The following is a 21,669-nucleotide window of genomic DNA, read 5'->3' as shown; positions in this document are numbered from 1 at the left end:
AGTAAGAGCGTCTTGCCTAGTACCTGCAGGATTGTTGTGAAGATCAAAGGGGATAAAACTAGGCATAGTGCCTGGTACAAAAATAAGCAGTATATGAATATACTAGCCAGTATGGCTATTGAATAATATGAATGATAGTGAATGATGGTGATAATGAATAAATGAATAATAGCCAGTATGGCTATTATTGTCATTGGTGTCTATATGGAGCTAAGGAAAACTCAGGAGAAACCCATTATATTTTTTAAAAATATACTTTATTTTTCCATTATGTCTTTTCATTATATTTTCACATACAAATGATTTTTCTTTAAAAATAGGAAATGCTGCACATTGTACAACTTAAAAAGGGTGCCCATCAGTTCCATGTGGAACATTTCTACCAAAGAAATGAGCACAGATCAAGAGTACTTGGGACACCAGCATTTCTGTGCCCTCTCAGCCTCCGACCTCATTCCCTTCCACAGGAATTCTCCTTCTGCCTCTCCCACCCCACGAGGAGAGCCACGGTGCAGGCAATGCGGCCCCCTCCAAAACTCCGCCTTGCTTGTCCCAGAAGCCCCGGAGCCGCCTGATGGTGAGATGGAGCTATCAGAGTCCTGGGATCTGGGGACGAAGAGCTTTCCGTCAGTGGTAAGCCCTAGGGGGCTCAGCCTCTGGGCCTGCAGACCTGCCTCCATGGCCCCATGGCCCTCTGGGATCAAAGGAGCAACGCAGGGTGAGATTCCCCCATCCCCTTGGCTCTGATTGTCTAAGATGCATTTGTATAGAGTTTGTCTGAATGGGTGCTGGCTCTGAGAGCGTGCGGGCCAGGAAGTTAGCTGGCTGTACCGTGCACACTTAGCTAAGGCTTGTTCTTGGACAGCAGACACGGCCTGCTCTGGGAATGCAATCAAAGCCTTGACAGCGGGGCCGGAGCCACGGAGCCTGTGCTCCAGAAGGGAATCTCCAGGAGTGCCTGCCGGGGGAAGCAGAGTGGGGGGCCCGGAGAACAAGATGGGTTTGGTGTCTCGGTCTCAGGGCTCCCACTCTGGTCAGTGTTGGGGGAGCCTGCAGAGGGCCAGGTTGCCCCCTTAAACGCTGGGGCTGCAACCAGGACCTCTCTGTCTTCAGTGTTGGGCATAGTGTCCTGTACCCAGTGGGCACCAAGACGTTTGCCGGGGCTGATGCGCTTCCTGAGGACTGGCTGGGGCTGCCAGACCAACTCTGGGGAGAAGAAACTGAATCTTGTCAGAGCCAGGCTTTGGTCTGGACCCCTGGGGCGACATGCCCTCGGATGTCAGTCACTATGGAAAGGCTGAAGTGCGCATCTGCCCAGCAAACAGTTCTCCACAAACTCACAGGATCTCCCGATTTTGGGGATGGAAAGACTGTCAGAAATCCAAATCTTCTCCTTCTATAGATGAGGAAAGTCGAAGCCCATTCATCAGTGGTTAAGTGACTGGACCAGTCACACAACTAGTAACTGACAGTCAGAATTCAATCCCAGATCTCTTGACTTGAAATGATGCCTCTTATTACAATCCCTCAAAAATACTTTCCCCCCTTTTCACAAAGCCATAATGGCCATTTGGTCTTGCCCTTGCATTCTTGGATCTGCTAACAGAATCTCAATAATGGGAAACCCACAAACTACATTCACCTCTTCAAAGAATAGTTCAATCCTATTCCCTGGGCTCTTCCACACTAAATCCTGTACCAGCTTCCAGAGAAAAAGAAAAATATGCCTCGATATTCTATCAGGCACTATTCCCAGCAAGCCTGGATGACTTACACTTGCTGGTGTTAATTTCTCCCCACAGGACTAGGCAGAGGCAAATAAACCCCCCAACCCCAATGGCTTTCTCCCGTGCAGCCCATCCCTCACTCCGTTCCTGGGCAGAGTGAGCACTCAGGGATGCTACAGGGACCACGTGGTCAGCCTAGACCTGAGTTTGAAGGAGGGACAATAGGAGATGCTGAGGCAGGGTCACAGGATGGTACACAAGATGCTGCGGCTGTTGGGACATCTGCCTTCCACTCGGGTGGCTATCCTCGTCGTCACATTCGCCACCTTTTGACTATGGTGGGCTGTGGAGATGCTTCTTGTGGTTTCTTCAATGTGAGGTCTTGCAGGGGGATTCTCTAACTTCCAGGGGACGTCAGACCTGTAAGGGCCAAAGACACATGGGGTGAGTTCCCAGAGGTGGTGGAGATCAGGGAACAAAAGCCAAAACCTTCATTTTTTGCATGAAGAGCTTCAGTGAATTCTCACAGCACTCTCTGTGTCATGTAACCACAAACAGTCTTCAGGGAGTGCATTTTAGTAAGGAGAGTTAAGATAGGCACACAGGTGACTAATACAAATTATAAGCACATAAGAAAACTCATCATAGATGAAAAGTTGTAAGGGATCTTAAGTATGCCTAGTTTTATCCCCTAATTATTTTATCCCTGTTTTATCCCCTATTTTTACAGATGAGGAAACTGAGAGGTTAGGTGACTTGCCACAGAAGCATAAAGGACTATGACTTGAGATAGTGAAAAGATAAAAAATAGGGAGAACCAAAGGCATATGACTAATTTGCCTCCTTGTATGTCTAGAGTTGGTTGGTGTATTACCCTGCTTCTTAGAAAAATTAATTGGTCTGGGATTTCATCAGTGAAAGCAGCCTCTGCAATTATGTAGGCAGTGGTTTAAAAATTCATCAACTGGTAGCTAACTTGGGGAAAAGTCTCTCTGCCCTTAGCTTAGGCAACAGATAATCAGTATAGTCTGTCACCAGTCTAAGATCACCACTGGCATAAGTTTGAGATCTGGTCACCCTGTTCACACAATGGGTCATTAGAAAAAGACTTTACTGGTGAGCAGTGAGAAGAACAGTCATCTTAATGTAAAATACCCATTATCTTTAAGCGCACAAAATGAAAAGCTTTCACAATAGAGAGATCACAATTAAAACACATATCCCTGTTGTTTTGTTTGCTCCTGAAGTTGCACTGAGGATGCTTTTAATGAGCCTCCCAAGGATGAGCTTAATTCTAACTAATGCTATTCAACCACAAAAAACAGTTATTATATCCACTTGTCCAATAATCTGTATGTAGTGGGAGCAATAACTTAATTTCCAACCTTCATAAAAGTTCTAATTTTTCCTTAAAAGAGAATGGAACCCTTTTTGTGAGGGGCTCGGGGGCTAAGGGCTCAGGCCGCTAACACCATCTGTTGGCACCTGAGTACCGGAAGGCTACAAAGGGCTCCCAGAAGGCTCTGAGGTCCAGTTAATGGACTGCAGTGGGCCACTCAGAGGCAGGGGAGCTTTGCTGGGCCAGCTCAGACATCCTGGATGTACATGCTTGTTGAATACCAGAGACTAGCCCTAGTAAGACTCCACTCTTGTTGTTCAATTTTGACCCCATGTGGGGTTTTCTTGGCAGAAATACTGGAGTGGTTAACATTTCTTTCTCCAGCTCATTTTACAGAGAAGGAGACTATGGTAAAATGGGATCAAGTGACTTGACCAGGGTCACACAGCTAGTAATTGTGTGTAAGTCAAATTTGAACTCAGGAAGATGAGTCTTCCTGACTCCAGGTCCTGTACTCTGTGCACTATGGCACTACTAGCTGTCCTAAACTCATAACATTGCATTACATTAAATATAAAATAACACCAAGATAGTAAGTGACTTGGGGTAGAAGAAAGGGAGGGGTTTTAAAACTCAAAATTTTTCAAACTTAAATATTAAAAAAAAATAAATATCTGATTGTTTTAAAAATAGTGACTTATCCCAGAACTGTTTCTATCTGGACCCTATTTAAAAAGATAAGAATTAGATGATTGATGATGATGATGATGATATTATCTTATGAGAAGAAGTATGGTGATGAATTAGACTGGGTTCAAATTTCAATTTTGACACCAGCTGGCTGGGTAAGTCATTTAACTTTTTAGCATCCCAGGCAACTCTAAGACTAAATCACAGAGATGCTACAGATCTATATTATTACAGAAAAATAAATCTGCACTGAATTAGACTTGAGTGCCAAAATCCTAAATCTAATTTTAAAAAAATCATAATGCTGTACATTTATATATCAATTTCTAGACATCATACATATAACATCAATCATCCATCATCCATCATCTTGTTTGAGCTATATAACAATTTATGGGTCATAATTCTCATCAGGAAGGCAAACAGATTCTTGCCAACTTTTTTCCTTTCCTCTTTAAAAACAACAGCAAGAAAACAGGCAAAATCTACTATGTAACTAATGGTTCCAATCTGGCCATTATGGGGTACAAAGGTTTCATCCTAGACCCCCAAGTATGAGATAAAAACTGTTAAAAAAAAAAAAGTTTTACTCACAGACTTAAAAAAAAAAAAACAACTTAACACTCACTTTGTATAGCTAAGAAAACAAATCAATCCACTGGCCAAGTTCTCCTCTCTGCTGGAAGTTAAAGCTGCTCAAGCTATTCTGGTCCCAATGGATTAGTTTCTGTGTAGGCCACCACAAAGTGGCAATGACTTACTTTTTGAAAGCCAAAAGCTTGTTGTTTTGTACTAAACAGTCTTCAAGATTGGAAACCTGCTGCAAAATGGTCTTTTTGGCCTTCCCTTGAAAGATCATATTTTCCTGCACCAGGCCTTTGACATGGTCAAGCATTACAATTCCATAATCACGGAAGGAGTGGATCCTGTTCTTGGTGATCTGAGAAAACAACCAAAATCCAAACCTCATAAACAGGTAAGAACCGCAAAGTCACACACTTAACCAGGACCAGCAGGACAAGTCAGGTTATTGTGGCCCAAGGGGCACGATTCAGGGAAGGATAAAGGAGGTGGCTGCTGAATTTCACCCCCCTCTCATCTTTCTGGACACGATGCCTTCCCCAAATAAATTCTGCTCAAATAAGCTGGTTCTCTGTGCTCTTCTCCTGGTGGAACTTGGGAAAGGAGCTCTTTGAAAAGTCAGCATGGGGCAGTATGGAGGTGGTGCACTTATAATCAGGAAGAATTGAATTCAAATCCTGCTTTAAGATACAGACTAGCTGTGTGACTTTTCTGTGACTTTAGTCTCTTCATTTCCAAAGTGGGAGGATTGGAATCGATGACCTCTTTCTGCTCTATACCTATAATCTTAGGATTCTTAACCACTTTTGTTTCTGATATGTCTTAGGTCTTTAAATATCTTAAAGACTTCTTGTTTAAATACTTCAAGGATTCATGGTCTTACCAAGATGAGCTCTCTAAACAGGCCTCCCACAAGGCAGGGATAAAGCCTTTCAAGTTTTAGATAAATTGAGGAAGAAGAGAGAATACTTAAGGGTGAAGAGATTATTAGAAATGGCATCGAGGAAAAGGGGATGCTCCAAAGAAACCATAAAAGAGGGAAATGTTTTTTTTTTTTTGTTGTTTTTGTTGTTTTTTTTTGTGGTGGCAAAAAAATTGGAAAATGAGTAGATTCAGAATGGCTTGAATAAATCAGGGGATATGAAAGTAAGTATTGTTCTATAAAAAATGATAAACAGGCTGATTTTAGAAAGGTCTGCACTGATGCTGAACAAAACAAGCAGAACCAGAAAACACTGCACAGCAGTACAAAGAATGTATGATGATCAACTATGATAGACTTGGTTCAGTGATCCAAGGCAATCCCAAAAACTTTAGATGGAAAACACCATCTGCATCCAGACAGAGAATTATGGAGACTGAATGCAAATCAACATATGCTAATGTTCACTTTTATTTCTTTGTCTTTTTTTTTTCTCTTGTGGTTTTTCCCTTTTGTTCTGAGTTTTCTCTCCCAACATGATTCATAAGGAAATATGTTTTAAAAAAATGAATGTACATGCATAACCAAAAAAGTTGTTTTTTTTTTTTAACATGTAACTGGGGGAAAATTATTAGTATTTTTTTTTTAAAGGTGATCCCTTGTGATCTGGGGCCAAAGCTATTTATTGAAAGGTTTGTAAGGAGTTGACAGTTTAATGGATGAAACAAGATCCAAACAACTATGTAGATTGGAGATAATCAAAAAAAGGCACTAGCATTAAGGAAGATAATGAAAAACAAATCACAAAATAAAAAGCCCAAGTCCAGAAAGTGAAAAAGAGAAAAGAAAAAAAAAAAAAAAGGAAAAGAAAAAAGGAAAATTTAGGGAAGACTTCTTCCCATCCTGCCTGCTGAATCTGCATTTCTAGTGAAAGAGGTCTCTCCTCTCAGCAAACTGTCCTTCCTGTTATATAAGTACAGCTTTACCTACTCAGGGGAGTAGACCCAGTATCAGAGGATGCCCTGGCAAAGGAGACACATGCCTTCATGTTTGCTGCCTGCAGTAACTGTAGCCCACAGCCCTGATTGCCAATGATGTCATTTTCTAGGATGGTCCCGTCTCCCTTGGAGGAGACCCCAGGGCCCCTGTTGTCATAGATGCCATTTCCACGAAGCTCCACTCTGCACTCCGACTCAACAAGGACCCCGCCAAGATAGTTGCAGGAGATGCTATTGTTGGCGATCCGGGTAAGCTGGGTACTCTGCAACACAGCCAACCCGCTCTCCTGGTTGGCGATGATAACGTTGGCAATAACATTCAGAGCTTCATTGCTCTTGACATACAGCCCAGCAGCTAGAGGAGAGAAAAATATTCCAGTGCATCAGTCACAGGATCATGCAGGAATGAGCCTTCTTCTAACCAAAGAGATAATAAGAGCTCACTCTGTACAATTCAGAATATAGTACACAAATCGACACAGAATTTAAAGAACAAATCCTTTAAATATGCAATAAAGAAAGAATATTGTGAGATGCTTCAATGGAGAGAGAGCTGGATCTGGAGTCAGGAAGACCCTAGTTCAAATTCTTTCTTATGAAATTACTGTCGATGGGACTCTGGGAAAGTCACATTTGTCTCAAGTTTCCTCATCAGTAAAATGGGGATAATAGTTTATCTACTTCCCAGGATTGTCCCAAGACTCAAATGAGATAATATTTGTAAAGTGTTTTGAAAACCTTAAAGTGCTATATAAATGCTAGATTGTGTTTTTTACCCCCAGTTTTATACTTTCCCCCCATATTGCTATAATACTGAATAAGCAAGCCTAAGTATAGCTGAAGGAGAGCCATAAAACAGCTAGAATGTTTCAGTTAGGATCATGTCATGTGTGCCGATGGGGTTGGAGGCTGTATCCTCTTCCTCCCTCCCCCCCAAGCAGAATAAATGAGCCTTTGAGCAGAGGAATTCTCTCACCTTTGCCTCTGACTCCTTGGCACATGGCTGAATATCTAGCACATGGGAAGCATTTAATAAATGCTTGTTGAACTGAATCAATAGTCTCTCTTTAAAGAAAAACTGAAGTGGTAGCTTTGGGTTGAGTGCGTTTGGGCCTTCTTTATGGTAGGGCTGAATACTGTCCTTCTGGGACTCTGGAGACTTTGCTTTCATGCTCAAGTTGGGAGAGAAGGGGAATGTTTCTAATTTCTTGGTTGGCTCTTTGACCATGGGACTGAAAATTCTGCTTCCCAATTCTTCCCTGAGATTTAATTTCTCTTTTATGCAGTTGAGACATTAGGTGCACCTTGTGTGTACTAGCACTAACAGTGCTGGCCTCCATCAGCCTGGACAGTCATGTGAATCTAACAATCCCTCAATTTCTGGGGACCCATAAAAGTCAATTATTAGGAGACTATCTTAAGACAATGATTTTGGAGAAAATCATAGAATCACAGATTCAGAGCTGGGGGGACCTCAAAGATCATCCAATCCAATTCCCTTATCTGACAGATGAGGAAATAGGTACAGAGAGGTCAAAGTCATACAGGGAGTGAGCAGGAGAGGTGCTCCTCCTCTATGTCCTCTAACTCCACGTGTGGCACTCTTTCCTCTGGATCGTGTTTCCTCAGGTTCTTGCCAGCTCTGTTAGTTGAAGTAGAAAAAACAAAAGGAAAACCCTTCTGTCATTGAAGGAGACATGAAGGGTTAGGAGGTTCCAGGGGTCAGTCGGTCACTCCTGCCCAATCTGCGTCCTCCCTCTGGCCATAAAACATGAGCCCAAAGTTAGGGTGGGATCCATGTGGATTTGAGGGAGAGAAGGCACTTATTTTTCCTGTGGTTTGCTTATTTGTTTACTCAACTGGCCCAGCCTCTTGGATGAGGAGGAAAGGCACACAGTGTGAGGAAATCACTGCAGCCACATCTGAAGACTTTGTTTCACTCAAATGGGTTTTTAAAAAATTGATGATGCCATATGGGTTTTGAAGTGCACATTCTGGAGTAAGGGAGAAAGCATCTGACTTACTTAGCAAAGAAGCAGGCTTGGCAGTGAACCAAAAACCTGCAGAAGTTATTTAAGAATGAAACTGAGGACAATAATTCAGACTGGGCAAGGTGGGGGATTAGGGGAGAAGAGGACTAGATACCAACCCTGAGGCGCCTTATAGTCTTTTTTCCCTTAAGTCCCAATTAAATTCTCAGCTTCTAGAAAAAAGCCTTTCCTATCCCCTCTTAATTCCAGGGCCTTCCCACTCTTGTTATTTCAGTTATATCCAACTCTTTATGATCCCTCTTGTAGTTCTGTTTTGGTAAATACACAGGATTGGTTTGCCATTTCCTTTTCCAGTTCATTTTACAGATAAGGAAAGGAAGCAAACAAGATTAAGTGATTTGCCTGGATCACCCAGTTAGTAAGTGTCTGAGGCTGGATTTAAACTTGGTTCTTCCTGACTTTAGGTCAGGCACTCTATCCACTGCACACATAGCTACCCAGGTATATGGTTTGCTTTATATATATTTGTTTGTTTCCTCTATTAGAGTGTGATCATCTTGAGGACATGATCTGTCTTTTGCCTCATCCCCAGAGTTTAGCAGCGTGCCTAGCACAAAGTAGGCAAGTAAATGCTTATTTATTGATTTTTTTTTCCAGTCTGAGCCAGGAATTCCAGTGAGATTAGGAAGAAGAGAGTAGGAAGTCTTTGTCTTTCTCATCCATCTGGATGGCTAGGTATCTCCCAGGGTCAGTTTATTCCCTACACATAACTTATTCTTCTACTGGTAGATGCTGAAAATTTAAGGAGGGCATTTTTTTTTGTTGTTTTACTATCGTGCCTTATTATTATTAGTGATAATAATAATAGTAACGATGGCTAGTATTTATATGGCACTTTAAGATTAGTAAAATATTCCATGTTTTCTCATTAAATCCTCAACTTATCCTGTGGGGCAAGTACTTATTCTTACCCACATTTTATAGATGAGAAAACTGAAGTTGAGAGAAATAAATGACATATCCCACAGTTAATGGCTGAAGCAGGATATGAACACTATCCACTATGTTATCTAGAATTCTGTATCTCAAACTGGAGCTTAGTTTACTAGCCTATGAGCCAATTTCTGTGGGAAATTTTCTTTTTTTTTTTTTTGGCATATTAGAAAAGTGGGGCTGTAAACTCCACTTCTTTCCAGTCTTACGGTTTTCAGACACTCACCTCCATTGTGGTTAATACTGTTAGACTCAATGAGAGCCACGCTAATTGGCCGCCGGGAGGAGAAGTGGTCGTCTTCACCATCCAGTTCATTTTCCCAGTTGGAAGCTTCACCTTCATCATTGAAATTTTCATTGCTTCCTTGGCTAATGAGGTAATCATTAGCATCATCCTTCTGACAAAACACAGCCACCCCATAGATGCTATTATGGGCAATCTGGTTGCTTGTGATGTGTGGGAGGCTTGAGGACATAATCCACATGCCGCAGCCTTTATTTCCTAGGAGATCAGAGCATGGAAATGAATGGGACTTCATACCACATCTTATTACTTAAGGAATTTAGGCAGAAGTGAGGAAGAGGAAAGATGAAGGGCCATTTTTTTATACCATGAGGTCCTCTGACAGTATTGCCAAGCCATCTGATGAAAATTGGGGGGAAAAAGGAAAGAAGAAATCCCCAAAGTTCTTGAATATACATAGTTCACCTCAACAACTTCCCACATTAAGCTGTGTTGAGGGTGTAATATACTCAGTGAATTTTTTTCTATGGGAAGTTATGAAAATATGGTCCAGGTAAATGGCTTTCTGATTTAAACTTAAAAATCTCATTTTTTCTTCCAATGAGATGCCAAAAGCTCCTAATAGGGACCTGTGCTTTTCTGCCAACACAGAGATTAAACATTAAGTGATTTAGCTCTTCCTCATCTGCCACAGATCTTGTAATTTCTATTGCTTTTCATTTCTCCATGCATTGAGATACAGGCAAAAGCATCATAACGTATGACACTTTGAAAGTTAGTGTGTGCTTATTCTAAATAGAACTGAATAAAATGGAATCACAGGAACTTCAAAAAATTCCAATTTGTAAAAGACAAGGAATAGGAATATAGGCAGCTACTTTTGCAGCCACTATAACTGCTTATGATTTTTTAAGAGATGAACATTAAACATCTGAATTTTAGTAAAAATAAGATCTTATATTTAAATAGCATTTTCTCCTTTCAAAAAAAGTGTGTAAATGGATGTATGTGTATATAGACTCTCATTTTTATTTTCATGATACCCAGGGAGTATGAAAAGGAAGTAGTCCCAACTTATAAGTGATAGAACTGAGGTTTATTGGGTTGTCCAAGGTCACATAGAGAGAATTAATAGCAAAATCAGGATTAGAATCTTTTTTTTAACCAATCTGTTCCACATTTTCCAAATAAGATAGACTTTAAGGTTTCTTCTAGTTTTAAGATCCTTTGTTTCCATGCCTGAAACAATTCTATATTTATATACAGGCCTTTCCAAAGAAGGGAACTGCAAAGTATTTGATTTCCTGTGAAATGGGGATAATAATATCTATAAAACTTACCTCATAAGTTTTTTGAAAGGCAAAAATAAGAGAATGTGCTGGAAAGCAGAAACCACTTTGCAATCTTTAAAAGTGTGGTAATGGCATCAATCTGTAATCCTTCTGCTGATCATTCAAAATCAGGTTTTGAACTATGAGTAGGGATTTTTTTTAAAGGCCCTTTTAAGTAACGGCCAGATTCTTCCTTCCAGCTCAACAATTCCTTGCAGAGATTCTACTAAATACAGTGGCAAATTAGTCATATATTTCTATACACATTACTGCAGCCCTGAAATCAAAGAGATCCATGAAGCTTGGTGCTCTCTCTGCTCTTCACATATATCTGATCATTTTCTTTGCTTCTGATCTCCTTCACAACATCTGAAGGAAAACCAGGTTTAATAAGACCTTTTTTTTAAAATTAATTTCACTTTGTTCTTGGAAAACAAAACCAAAAGTGAAAAATCCAAAAATAAAAAAATCATATTGTGCTATTTTGGGTTTCAATCATTCTCAACCTAGTTTATGATTTTATTTTGGAAATATCTATTTCATTTTAGTTTTTATAATAGCACCTTTTTATTTTTCAAAACACATGCAAAAATAGTTTTCAACATTCACCTTTGCAAAACCTTGTGTTCCAAATTTTTCTCTCTCTCTCTCCTCACTTTCCTCCTCCCCTTAAACAACAAGTAATCCAATATAGGTTAAACCAAAATAGGTATTTTTTCTAAACATATTTCCACATTTATTTGATATACTTTAAAATCTTTCTTCATCCCCACATCTCATATGAAAACATCTTCTTACAGAGATTTTCCTTCCTTCATACTTACCTTTTTTCTTTCCTACCTTCTTTCCTCTCTCTTGTTTTCCCTCTCTCTTTCTTCCACCCCTCCTCATCTCCTCTCACTCCCTTTCTCCTTTTCTCTCCCTCTTCCCTTTCCCCTTCCTCCCCTCTCCCCCCTCTCTTTCTCCTTCCCTCGCTGCTCCCCCCCATTTCCTTTCTGCCTCTCAAAAAGGAGGCACTAGTTAGTAATAAAAATAAGTATGGATTATGATCAGTATTTCTGACAAGATGCTCAGTTTTATTTATATCTCCAGGAAAACCAGTTAGGGATAATGTTAAAACATCTTTAAAATGCTGCAGTAAAATGTCAGAATGAAAAAAAAGAAAAAGAAAATCAATGTGGAACATATCCATGCAAATGACTTAAGAGACTAACCTTCAAGTCTCCTAGCTATCTATATATCTTCAGCATCTTAGATGTCTTGTTTTTAAATAAGGTTTCTCATTCATCCTCATAAACACCTTCATTTAGCTTTTAAAGCCCTACACCACTTGGTCCAAATCTATCTTCCTAGCCTCCCTGACCATCACTCTCTCAATTCTCTTGGTAACGCTGCCTGTCTTTTTTTCTATTTCTCCATCTCCTGTCCACATGCTTTTGTGCAGGCCATCTCTATGCTGGGAATATACTCCTCCTCACTTTTGCTTCTTAGAATTACTCTTTCCTTTAAGACTCAGCTTAAGTTTTGTGTGTAATATGAAAGCCAAGGTTTTTGTAAGAATAAAGGTTTTTGTTTGTAAGAATAAAGACACTTCCCATGTACAAAAAATAAATTGCCAAAAGAATAAGGCAAGCAGTTGATATTTTTAAAGAGTGGCAAGTAATATGTAACTATTTTAATAATTGGTTTCCTATCATGTTAAAGTAAGAATGTCTCCAAACTATAACTAATGTGTAAGACATAATAAAAACTCAAAACTATGAAACTAGATACAATCTATCACAAAGAGATAACTTTTGTGACGTATTAAGGCTCAATTTTTCCTGGAATAGTTTAAATTAAAAATTAACTTGTTTTGAAGATTCTATAGTTAATTTTATCTATTATTTGGAAAAGATGAGCCATCTGTAGAGATATAAATATATTTTCCCACAAAACAAGTTATTTTGTATTTAAAATACCATTGTACTTTTTTTAACATTGTAGTTATTTTAAACTATTTGTATACACATGGTAATATTTATGCAGAATTAAAAAATTAAGGATACTATAATACCAAACCAAATCAAACCAAAAAAAATCTCCAGTTCAAACATTACATTCAATATGAAATCTTTCCTAATTTTTTCCTATTATTGCCCCTCTTTATCATTTTATTTAACACATTTATATTTGTTTTTATTCTCTTTGTACTAATTGTATATACCTATGTGTATATTTATTTCCCTCATCAAAACACTTAAGCTCTTTGAGAAGAGGGATTGTTCTATTCTTTGTATTTGTACCTCAGCTCTGAGCACAGTCCCTGTCATATAACAGTTGCTTAATTAATATCGCTGACTGATTCTCAACCTCCAAAGGTTAAACACTAACCTCTTCCTTTCTAACAAACTAGGCCCCTCTTTGCCTTCAAAAATACACTAAACTCCATGAAGCTTTCTCAGACTATCTGATTCTACTTATCCCCAAAATTTGCCAATACTTTTGTTTGTTGTGGTCTATCTCTCTGGATGTAGTTTTGTAAAACCCATCATAATGGTGATACATTTTGAAAAAGAAATGTTCATATTTTTCTTCTTTTTTAGTAGGAGGGAGAGAAAATAAATGTTTGCTAATTGGGGAAAATGAAAAAGATTTTTTTTAAAAAAAGAGAAAAAGGTACTAGTATATAAAATGTAGTTATTGTGATGAACTAAGAATATCTACCTAGGTAGTCACGTGTTTCACTGACTTTTAGAAAAAGTCATTTAGCAAGGTTCTCAAGACTCATATATTTTAAACTTCTAATAATATTTTGTGGATTTCTCTTATATCAGTTACTTCTCAGTCATACTCTTTTTTGCCTCCCCTCTCCCCACCCCATCCCAAAATAACAGTAAACATCTCACTATATGTAAAATTAAGGCTCTAATATAGGATATCACAAAAATCTAGAAGGTATATAACATGCAGAACAAATCTAATCTTGTCATGTGATGACATTGCAATTATATGAAAATGTTTGGATTCTTACAAGGTGCTAAATCACTGGAATTGATAGGCACTCTGGGAGATTCACAAGTCCAGGAGATTCACAAGTTCAGTGGAGAAGATTCACAAGTCACAGTTCCCACAATCCCACTCTTGGAGGAGGAGTCAACCTTTGAGTTCACACCTTTAAGAGATCATATATAAGGAGCTCCCACAAGCCAACTAGAGACTTTTGGGAGATTGAGAAGCCAGGATTCAGTTGGGCAGAATGAAGCATTCAGAGACAGCTGGAGGCTGAAGCTGGCAGAGGCAAAGGACAAGCAACAAGAGTTCTCAGAACCAAAGAAAGATTACCGGGCTATTTTGGAAGAGACAATAAAGGACTAGACTTTATCAGCTGGCTGCATTTGAGGTGATTATTACTTTGAACTGAAACTAAGGCTGCCTCCAGAAACTCCAGAAGAAATCTGCTCCCAGAGAACATTATATTCTAGAGAAGAGAACATTACATGAAAATGCTGATAATGTTCTCTTCAAGTCTTCTCCTCTTAGGACTCATGTCTCAAGTTCTTCCAAGTTATCACTGTATTCCCCTTCTCTGAAACTAGTCTATCTTGTTACTATACTTTCTAAAGTGGGAAGCACCTAACGGGGAAGCACAGGATACTCTGTGGATTGATCATCCACCTCATTTTGGATACTGTGCTAGTATTAAGAGAGTTTTTCACAAAAGGCACAGAAGTAGGGTAAAAATGGGGGCAATACATTAAAAAGGGTGTGCTAGAGCCAGCTTATTCAGGCTCAATAGAGTGAACTGTTAAATTTTCTAGATGAGCACCTTCATCCCAGAAGCTGGAAAATCCTACAAATCAAGATTTGATTTAATGTTTTGTCTAGATTTTAAGAAAGCGAGGGAGAAAATGTTAATTGTAATGTTCTTCTCTAAAGTGTAATGTTCTCTGTGAGCAGGTTTCTTGAGGGGGGCTTCTGGAGGCAGCCTTCCTTTCAGTTCTGTGTAATCACCCCAAATGCAGCCAGGAGTTAAGGCCCAAATCCTTTACTTTCAAATCTTGTCTCCTTCCTTAGTTTTCTTAGAGGCCTATCTCTCTCCTTGGTTCTGAGAGCTTCTGCCACTAGTGCTTTGCCTCTGCCAACTTCAGCCTCTAGCTCCCTCCGAATGTCTCCAGCCAGCACAAAGGTGGAAGTTGGAATGAATCCATCTCCTCCTTCGAGAGTGGGCTTGTCCTTTCTGACTTCTGAATGTCCTGGACTGAATCCTGGTTGAGGCTCCTAGCTTATATATACTCTCTTAAAGGTGTGAACTCTAATAAGTACTAAATACATTAGTGAACTAGAGAACTGTTAAACACCATGCTAAATTAGATAACTGACTTAGCACCTTGTAAGAATCCTAACAGTTAATAACACAAATTAAACTTTCTGATCCAATTGTTCTGGAGAGCAATTTGGAACTATGCCCAAAGAGCTATAAAATTGTGCATATTATTTAATCCAGCAATACTACTATCGGTCTGTGTCTCAAAGACATCCAAAAAAAAGTGGGGAGGGGAAGATTCTATTTGTACAAAAATATTTGTAGCATCACTTTTTGTGGTGGCTAAGAATTATAAATCAAAGGCTATCAATTGTGGAATGCCTAAACAAAATGTAAATATGATTGTGATGGAGTGCTAAAAGAAATTACAAACAAGATGATTTCAGAAAAACCTGAAAAGACTTACATGAACTGATGCAAAGTAGAATAAACAGAAGCAGGAAAATATTGTACATAGTAACAGTAATGCTGTTTGATGAAGAACTGTGAATGACTTAGTTCTTTCTTCTCATCAATACAATACTCCAAGACAATCTCAAAGAAATAATGATGAAGCATACTATCCACCTCCAGAGAAAGAACTGTTATTGTTTAAATATAAATTGAAACATGCTATTTTTCACTTTTTTCTTTCATTTTCTTATTTAAGTCTTTTTGTACTTAATAATTAATATGGAAATGTTTTACATAACTGCAAATGTATAACTGATATTTGATTACTTACTACTGTTGGGTGGGGAAGGAGGAAGGCATTTGGAACTCAATACTTTTTTTTAAAAAATCAAATATAAAAATTGTTCTAATATGTAATTGGGAGGAAGGGAAACATTTTTTTAAAAAAGCCCAAAGTGTGTCATATACAATTTTTTTTTTTTTTGAGAACTGGTTGTTAAACATTTATTAGCAGACCCCTAGGTAGACTCCATTATAGCTCATTTAAGATTTTTTTTCTTACCATATATAGTATTTCCTTCAATCAGTCCTTTTCCCTGTTCTCCTACAACCACACCATCTGAATAGCCAAAGCAAATAAGGTTGCTTCTGAGAACAGGATCACCTCCTCGACGAATATCTGCACCACCCCAGTGATTTTCACGTATGACGTTTTCTAAAGTGAGGGGTATAAAAGAAATTCCCTGAGCATAATCAGTCTGTCAGAAGGCCTCAAATAATCTAACAAAAATAGATAATAGAAATGAGAATGAGAAATCTAGTCAACTATATAATTGTCACAGATACTCTGGCTTATTCTCATCCCTTCTGTGTCTTAGTTTATTCAACCATAAAATGAATTTTAGACTACATGATCTTCGAGGTCCCTTGAAGTTCTGGGATTCAGTTATGCTAAATTTACACACATACAAAGTGGGATGATAAAATATCTATGATCGTTATTCTGAGCAGGTTCGACCAGACAACTAAAAGGGTCCGAAACATAAAAATGTTTAAGTGTGTGATCTATTCCCTCATTTCAAAGTCCTAACTTGAACCAAAGATACAAAGAATCTCTTCTATAACCAACTGCCAGAGAAAGGGTGGAGAGTGAGGTATTGTGGAGAATTCTAACAAGACCCAGGGCAAACAGATCCAGTAAAAACAGATAGTTATATTGTAATTGTTTTTAAGAGTCATTATGTCTGTTGAGCTAAAAAATAAATTACTCCTAGTGTCTTACCCTATTATTGTCTTCTTGGTGCTAATGAGCATTTTCTCTCAGTTCAATTTCTAAAGAACTAGTTATGTCAGGTTTTTAGAAGCAGAACACAGAGAAAACCGAAATAGTTTTTAATATAATTCCATGTTTCTAAATTTTCTTTTAATGAGAATTTTTAAGTCATACTTTTAAGTCATATCATATAAAAGATTTAGGACAATTTAATTAGTATAATTAGACCATATTCTCAAGTCCCATTCAGTTCTAAAATTCAACAATTCTATAATTCTAAATCTACTTTGGTCATCACATCTGAAAATCTGAGTAAAGGGCTGCTATGTATTCAATGATTAACTTTAATTACATTTAATACTATCAGTGCAGCTCTTCATAATTATCTTTCCACTGTTACTATTGACATTATCATATTGTTTTCCCCCCTCTATACAACTATTAAAGCTTATTACTGCACTAAATCTTTTGGGACACCTTGTATGATGGGGGAAACAAATCTGTAATGTTTTGAAAATGTAACTGTCATTATATCTGAGTCTTTGTTTAAAAGATCATGGAATCAAGACAGATGGCACAGTGGTTGGAATGCTAAACTTGTAGTCAGGAACACCCGAGTTCAAATTTGATCTCAGGTTTTCACTAGCTATGTGAAACTGAGTAAGTCGTTTAATTTCTACAATGGAGATAATAATAGCAACAACCTCTCAGGATTTTATAAGGATAAAATGAGATATTTACAAAGTGCTTAGAATAATATCTGGCTCATAGTAAATATTTAATTACTGCTTATCTTCTTTCCTTTCTTTTTTTGACCCTTCAGCAGTCTGATGAAACTTATTAACTCTTTCTTAGAAGAATGTTTTTAAATGTTTAGAATAAAATAGATAAGATTACAAAGAAACCAATTATATATTTAAAAATAAGTATATAGATTCCAGGTTAAGAACCAACTCTTGCTTTAGAAGGTGAACAAATTCTGAGTTTTCTTTTTCACACCTAGGCCTGTGCTAGTCTGCCTGGGAACTATGCTGAGTAGAATTCAGAAAAAGTGACTTCAGAAATGAACTATATTAGAAGCCAGCAATTTCATTCACTGATCTGTTCTTTTGAAGGTACCACCTTGCCCAGGATTAAGCCAAAGTAGAAAGACTCTACCACAGGTGTGGATTGGGCCTATGAATTAGCTAGCACTAGGGAAAGGTCCAAAAATCATTAATATATGTTCTGAAAAGTAAAGAAGTTTGGGAAAAGAAAATGACGTGAAATTGGCAAGTGTTAACAAGTAGTAAATCAAGGAAGGGGGAGAACAGTCTTGTTGCTTGAAAATAAGTACAGAATAGAGATGGGAGGAAAATAATGGAGCTTGGATGCCATCCAGACACAGTTTAATAATAATAATAATAATAATAATAATAATAATGTTTTTGTTCAATGAGTAAAAGTATTCCAGGAGCAGCCAAATTAAGTCCCATAACCAAAGTGATGAGAAGCTGGGACACTGTAGAAATAAAGATAAGATAGTACAGTGAATTGGCTAAGAATCCTTTTCTGTTATGAAGAAGGTTTTTACTTTTTCTTCTCTACCATGGGACTTAGAAAGGGGACCCATCTTGTACTTGTAAATGACCAGGACCAATGATGCTTTGGACAGGCAGTATGAGCTCTCTAGTTTTTCCTGCTCTGGGGCTAATCTCCCATGGATTCATTCAGAAGCTCTTGTCCAGCTCCCCTCTTTATCCACCTCCCCTCCCCCCCATACACACAGATGTGCAGACTGTGATCAAAGAACAGGACAGAGATAATTGGCCGATGTGGACATGACTCCATTCTATAAAGGATGAACTTTTTATGGCCAGTTACAAAGCGTCTACAATGTCAAGGACACCAAAGGAAGCTGAATATGTCTGACTTTCCTCTGGGTCCCTGCAAGGCTGCACAAAACATGAAGTTCAGCTGTCAATAAATTCTGTGGTCTCAACTAAGCAAGTGGAGTTACTGGGAACTGGTAGGAACCATATTGAGAACAACACTGCTACCATTCTTTAAAACAATTCTATTTAAGAATAGCAGTTTAAAATTCAATTTCATTTAAATGCTTGTCTACTTGTTTGTGACTCAAGCAGGAGATTCTTTTCCTGAGTGTCCTTTCACTGAAAACTTCTCAGCTGGTTTTAAGGAAGAAAACAATTAGGAGAACTAATCGTAGCTCAGATTTTATGGTGTGTTTGAAGGTTGGCAAGACATTTTCCTTATAAAAACCTATATTAGATAGACACCTATATACGCAGGGTCCTATAAAAATTTCTTTGGCAAAAAGGGGTCATGATTGGAAGAAGTTTAAGAAGCTCTGGTTTAAATTCTCTGAGCCTCAGTTCCCTCATCTATAAGATAAGGACACTAAAGCTTGTACTCTCAACTCCATAGGGTGATTGTGGCCTTTATTTGTAACCTATAAAGTGCTACAGAAATGAGAGTTGTGAATATTAGAGAGGGGATTACTCACATTCCGGAATGAGATTGTTGAACTCAACTACATTTTCAAGTATATACTACCTCAAAGTGAAATGAGGCAGTATTTTGAGAGTTATCCCCTGGAATAAGGCAGCTTTACTTTCCTACCTGTTATTTGTCCTCTTCCATTCTCATTTACTGCTATGCCAGCAGCAAGACCTTGGAAAATGTGGTTTCCACTAAAAGGGAAGGAGAGAAAAATCAAGCAATCAGCTCATGGTCCAAATAACATTTTATAAAAGGCAAAACAAAAAAAGAAAGGGAGGGAGGAAGGGAGGAAGGGAGGAATGGAAGAAGGGAGGAAAGGAGGAAGAGAGGGAGATAGAGAGACAGAGAGAGAGAAAGAGGGAGAGAGAGGAGAGACAGAGAGAGAGAGAGAGACAGAGACAGAGAGAGAGAGAGAGAGAGAGAGAGAGAGAGAGAGAGAGAGAGAGAGAGAGAGAGAGAGAGAGAGAGAGAGAGAGAAAGAGAGAGAGAGAGAGAGAAAGAGGGAGAGAGAGAGAGGCAGACAGAAACACAGAGAGAGACAGAGCAAGACAGACAGAAACAGAGAGAGAACAAGAACCACTAGACAAAATAAATTTATGGGCAAAACTGAAATAAATTCCAAATACTATTTCTTTTCCTGATGAACCAAAAATGATACCAGCATAAAACATTCTTTGGATGATTTTGATTCTTTGAGAATAAAGATTTTTTTTAAAGCTACTTGTTATGGGAGCCACCTGCCAGATTGTGCTGGCAATCTTTCTGATTTTACACTTAGGGGTGGTCCTTAACTACTTTTATTCATTAATCAGAATTTCCTTCTATATGCTGGTAGCATATAACACAGGACATCATTGGGAGGAAAACAAAATTTTGTTTTGTTTTGTTTTTTAAAGCTTTTTATTTTCAAAATACATGCAAAGACAGTTTTCAGTGTTTACTGTCACAAAACTTTGTGTTTCAATTTTTTTTCTCCCTTCCTCCCCCCTCCCCTAGACAGCAAGTAATCATGTGGAGTTCTTTTACAAATATTTCCACAATTATCACAATAGAAAAACAACAATACTAATATCCCAAGAATATTAGTCATTGTCATGAACTGGTCCAATTTTTCGGGAGAACAATATAAAACTATGCCCAAAGAGCTGTAAAATTGCACACATCTTTTGACCCAATAATACTGCTCTTAGGTCTGTACTCCAGAGAGATTAAAAAAAATAAAAAGAATCTATTTCTACAAAAATATTTATGGCAGTTCTTTTTTGTGGTGGCAAAGAATTAAAAATTGAGGGATTGCCATCAATTGGGGAATGGGTAAACAAGTTGTTATATATGGTTGTGATGGAATACTATTGTGCTATAAAAATGATTAAAAGGATGGCTTTAGGAAAACCTGGAAAGTCTTATATGAAATGATGTAAAGTAAGCAGAACCAAGAATACACTGTACACAGTAATAGCAGAATGATCAATTATGAATGATTTAGCTATTGTGAGCAATACATTATCCAAGACAATGTTATGATGAAAAATGACATCTACCTCCAGAAAAAGAACTAATGAAGTCTCACAGTGCAGCTTAAAGTATGCTTTTTTCCATTTACTTAATTTTTCTTGCTTTTTTGTGTATGTATATGTGTATATGTGTGTGTTTTCTTTTGGTTAATATGAAAAATAATTTGCAAGACTTAGCATGCACTACCCTTTGATCCAGCAGTGTTACTACTGAGCTTATATCCCAAAGAGATCATAAAGAAGGGAAAGGGACCTGTACGTGCAAGAATGTTTGTGGCAGCCCTCTTTGTAGTGGCCAGAAACTGGAAACCAAGTGATTGCTCATCAATTGGAGAATGACTGAATAAGTTTTGGTATATGAATGTTATGGAATATGTTCTGTAAGAAATGACCAGCAGGATGATTTCAGAAAGGCCTGGAGAGACTTACACGAACTGACGCTGAGTGAAATGAGCAGGACCAGGAGATCATTATATACTTCAACAACAATACTATATGATGATCAATTCTGATGGACATGGTCATCTTCAACAATGAGATGAACCAAATCAGTTCCAATGCAGGAGTAATGAAATGAACCAGCTACACCCAGTGAAAGAACTCTGGGAGATGACTATGAACCACTACATAGAATTCCCAATCCCTCTATTTTTGTCTGCCTACATTTTTTATTTCCTTCACAGGTTAATTTTACACTATTTCAAATTCTGATTCTTTTTGTACAGCAAAATAACTGTATGGACATGTATACATATATTGTATTTAACATATATTTTAACATTTATAACATGTATTGATCAACCTGCCATCGCAGGGAGGGAATGGGGAGGAGGGGAAAAATTGTAATAAAAGGTTTTGCAATTG

General features: G+C 38.1%; 1 protein-coding gene across 1 annotated transcript in view; it reads right to left on the bottom strand.

Moving 5' to 3' along the window:
- Positions 1–241: 241 nt before the first annotated feature.
- FBXO10 (F-box protein 10) overlaps positions 242–21,669 on the bottom strand; it is a 77,136-nt gene continuing 55,708 nt past the window's right edge. Inside the window, exons 6-11 of the mRNA XM_031937060.1 lie at positions 19,412–19,482; positions 16,079–16,231; positions 9,469–9,744; positions 6,303–6,613; positions 4,518–4,696; positions 242–2,147 (exon numbers count right to left, since the gene is read on the bottom strand). Coding sequence (XP_031792920.1) covers positions 1,970–2,147; positions 4,518–4,696; positions 6,303–6,613; positions 9,469–9,744; positions 16,079–16,231; positions 19,412–19,482 — 1,168 coding nt within the window. The 3' untranslated portion in view covers positions 242–1,969. The remainder of the gene's footprint in view (positions 2,148–4,517; positions 4,697–6,302; positions 6,614–9,468; positions 9,745–16,078; positions 16,232–19,411; positions 19,483–21,669) is intronic.

Source organism: Sarcophilus harrisii, chromosome 1 (assembly GCF_902635505.1).
Source record: "Sarcophilus harrisii chromosome 1, mSarHar1.11, whole genome shotgun sequence".
In the NCBI taxonomy this organism is placed as follows: Eukaryota; Metazoa; Chordata; class Mammalia; order Dasyuromorphia; family Dasyuridae; genus Sarcophilus; species Sarcophilus harrisii.
The sequence above is the reverse complement of the archived record's forward strand: the minus strand, read 5'-3'. Positions and strand labels throughout refer to the sequence as shown.